Source organism: Dendrobium catenatum, unplaced genomic scaffold (genome assembly GCF_001605985.2).
Source record: "Dendrobium catenatum unplaced genomic scaffold, ASM160598v2 original_scaffold_281445, whole genome shotgun sequence".
NCBI classification, from domain to species: domain Eukaryota; kingdom Viridiplantae; phylum Streptophyta; class Magnoliopsida; order Asparagales; family Orchidaceae; genus Dendrobium; species Dendrobium catenatum.
In genome coordinates, this window is record NW_021599836.1 from 1 (window position 1) to 3,081 (window position 3,081).

A 3,081-nucleotide genomic window follows, 5' to 3' on the forward strand; every position below is an offset into this window, starting at 1 on the left:
CCATGCGCCAAACCTTCCTTTTCCATCCGCCGCCTCGTTCCTCCTACCTCCGCCACCTCCGATTCCGTTGGGCAGAACAAGCCCGCTGCTAGCTTCTCCTCATCTCTCCTCAGCCCTTTCTCTCCTTCCATTCCCAACCTGCCTAATAAGAGTAAAAAGACCATCCAAGAAAACCCTTATGGACTGCAGGACCTCACTCTCTTCCCCAACGAAGAAATCCTCGAAATGCCTTCCATCCACGAACCCTTTTTGCCCATTACCCTGGGCGAGCTCCTGAAGAAGAGCAAAATCACTCCTTTATCCATTTACGGTGATATGAACACCCGCATAACCGGAATCCAGGACGATTTCAGAAAGGTTGTTCCCGGCGATCTCTTTGTTTGCCGGGTGGGCACCAAAACGGATGGCCACGCTTACTTGTCGGAGGCAATCAGCAAAGGAGCAGTGGCCGTGTTGTCTGAAAGAGAACCCGATAAAGAGGAGACCTTGGGGTGCCGAGCTATCGTCACTGTGGAGAACACCCATTCGGCAATCCCTAATCTCGCATCTTCTTTCTACGGCCGTCCTTCCGAGAAGCTTTCTGTAATTGCAGTCACAGGAACAAACGGTAAGACGACCACAACCCATTTGATAAAATCCATGTACGAGGCCATGGGGACCAAAACTGGAATGCTTGGTACAATTGCTTACTATATTCACGGCAATCAACAGCTTGAAGCTCCCAATACGACCCCTGATGCTTTACTAATGCAAAAGCTAATGGCAGAGATGGTGACTAATGGGGCTAAAGCTGTTGTCATGGAGGCTTCTTCTCATGGATTAGTTTTAGGAAGGTGCAATGAGATTGATTTTAATGTTGCAGTGTTTACCAACTTTACCAGAGATCACCTAGACTTCCATGGTACCACAGATGAGTACAGAAAGAGCAAGGGCATGCTGTTTGATAGAATGCTTGATCCTGAAAAGAACAGGAAAGTTGTGAATGTTGATGACCCCAATGCTTATTACTTCTTATCTAAGGGGAATCCAGATGTTCCTCAAGTGACTTTTGGAATGGAGAACAAGGATGCCGATGTTCGGGTTCTGGATTTTGAACTTTCATTGTTTAGGACCAGAATTTTGGTGGGCACACCAAAAGGGACTATGGAGATTTGCTCTAAATTAATTGGAAGGTATAATATATACAATATTCTTGCTTCTGTTTCAGTTGGGATAGCAGTGGATGTGCCACTGGAGGCAATTGTGAGAGGAATAGAACAGATGGATGGGGTTCCTGGGAGGTGTGAGTTGATTGATGAAAATCAAGGATTTCCGGTGATTGTCGATTATGCGCACACGCCGGATGCTTTATCTCGTCTGTTGGATGCTGTGAGAGAGCTAGGGTCAAAGCGTGTTATCACTGGTATGATGATTTCCTCTCCATTTCCTGAAGATTTACCAAACTAGAATATTTAATCCCTTAACTTTTTGCATTAAACTAAAATTCATCTCTTCTTCAAGTGTATCTATTTCTTTTTATTTTTTTCAAATGGATTTCATGGAGTGATTTGCAAGTTACAGAAATCAAAGTTCTGAATTGATCAGTGTTTTTAAAAGATGAATTACTGCAACTTCTAGGGGTTCTATAATACTAGTGTTGCTTTAGAATCATGAGTTGTGCAAATTCCTTGCATGATTTCTTTTTGTGTGTTAAAAATGAAATCAATTTAGGAATCTTGAAGGTTTTTGTATGATTTCTAATTACATACAGCCAAATGACCCTTAAAACATGTTTTCTAGCCTCAAGCAACTAAATGTTAGGTTTTCAACCAGTTAATTATCACGCATGATCTCCCTGAAAAGAATGGTGTTCAGATCCGAACGCGCCATGTCACCCAGATGTATTGGGCCCCGGGTGATGTGGCACGTCCGGATTTGCCTTTGGACAAATCAGAGCGCCGCATGTAATAATTTTCCGCCTACTTGACATCTATAAATAGAAGATTCCTATAAGATCTTGATGGATCCTTCAGCCATGACATATAAGGATTTGTGCCACTTCAGAGCTCCAAAAGGAAAATTCATCTAGTAAGTGTGGTTATGTGCTTCTACTACCAACCAGGATTAGTTTCTTGATTTTATAATAGAGCACAGATTGAGAATTCCAAGAATGTAATTACAATGCTAAATTTCAATGAATCTTTACAAAGACAATTAAGTTATACTTTGATATGATGAAAGGAAAGGAAAAATAGGCTTGAACTTTTGTCGCCATGATTTCTCAAGAGCGATAGAAAAACTCCTCTCCTTTTTATGACTTCTAGCTTTTTTTTTTTCTTTTTTTGCAGAATTAACACGACAATGGTGGTTATCATTAGTAATCTATAATATGACATACTGTAAATTTTTTTGTTTGCTATTTCCCTTACAGTATTTGGATGTGGAGGAGAAAGAGATAAGGGGAAGAGACCATTGATGACGCAAGTTGCAGCTGAAAAGAGTGACCTGGTTATTCTGACATCCGACAATCCAAGGAATGAAGATCCAAGTTAGTATTTTTGAGATTACTGTTTCTTTAAATAAATGAAATCATGTTGAATTCAGACAATTTTTTCAATTGTTAATTTATGAACTGCAATGCTAGCTTTTCAAAGTGCTTTCTTTGCAATTCCTCAGTGGATATCTTAGATGATATGTTGGATGGCGTTGGCTGGACGATAAACGATTATCTGCAAGTTGGGGAAAGTGATTGCTATCCTCCCCTTCCTAACTATCATAAAATCTTTGTTCATGAAAACAGAAGAGTGGCTCTGCGAGCTGCCATTGCCATGGGAAAGGCTGAAGATATAGTTGTAAGTTCCTGATCCTTGTCAAATTGGTTTTCCAAGCTTGCTTGTTTCAAATTCATAGAATTTGGTGCTTACAATTATGAATTTATTTTTTGCCTTGTAAACATAGTGATGGTGAAATAGATGGGGATATTATCAGTAGAATTCAAGTTGGATGCTTGAAGTGGAGGAATGCATTGGGCTTGTTGTGTGATAGAAAAGCCCCCCTCAAACTTATGGGAAAATTCTATAAGATGGTGGTGAGACCTGCAAT

General features: G+C 40.5%; 1 protein-coding gene across 1 annotated transcript; it reads left to right on the forward strand.

The window, feature by feature from the left end:
* Positions 1-9: 9 nt before the first annotated feature.
* Positions 10-2,831, forward strand: LOC110105679 (UDP-N-acetylmuramoyl-L-alanyl-D-glutamate--2,6-diaminopimelate ligase MurE homolog, chloroplastic-like; the record flags this gene model as incomplete). The annotated part of the gene is made up of 3 exons (XM_020835276.2): positions 10-1,402; positions 2,411-2,527; positions 2,656-2,831. Coding segments are annotated over 3 exons (1,686 nt in total), but the record flags the coding sequence as incomplete, so codon positions are not given.
* Positions 2,832-3,081: the final 250 nt, after the last annotated feature.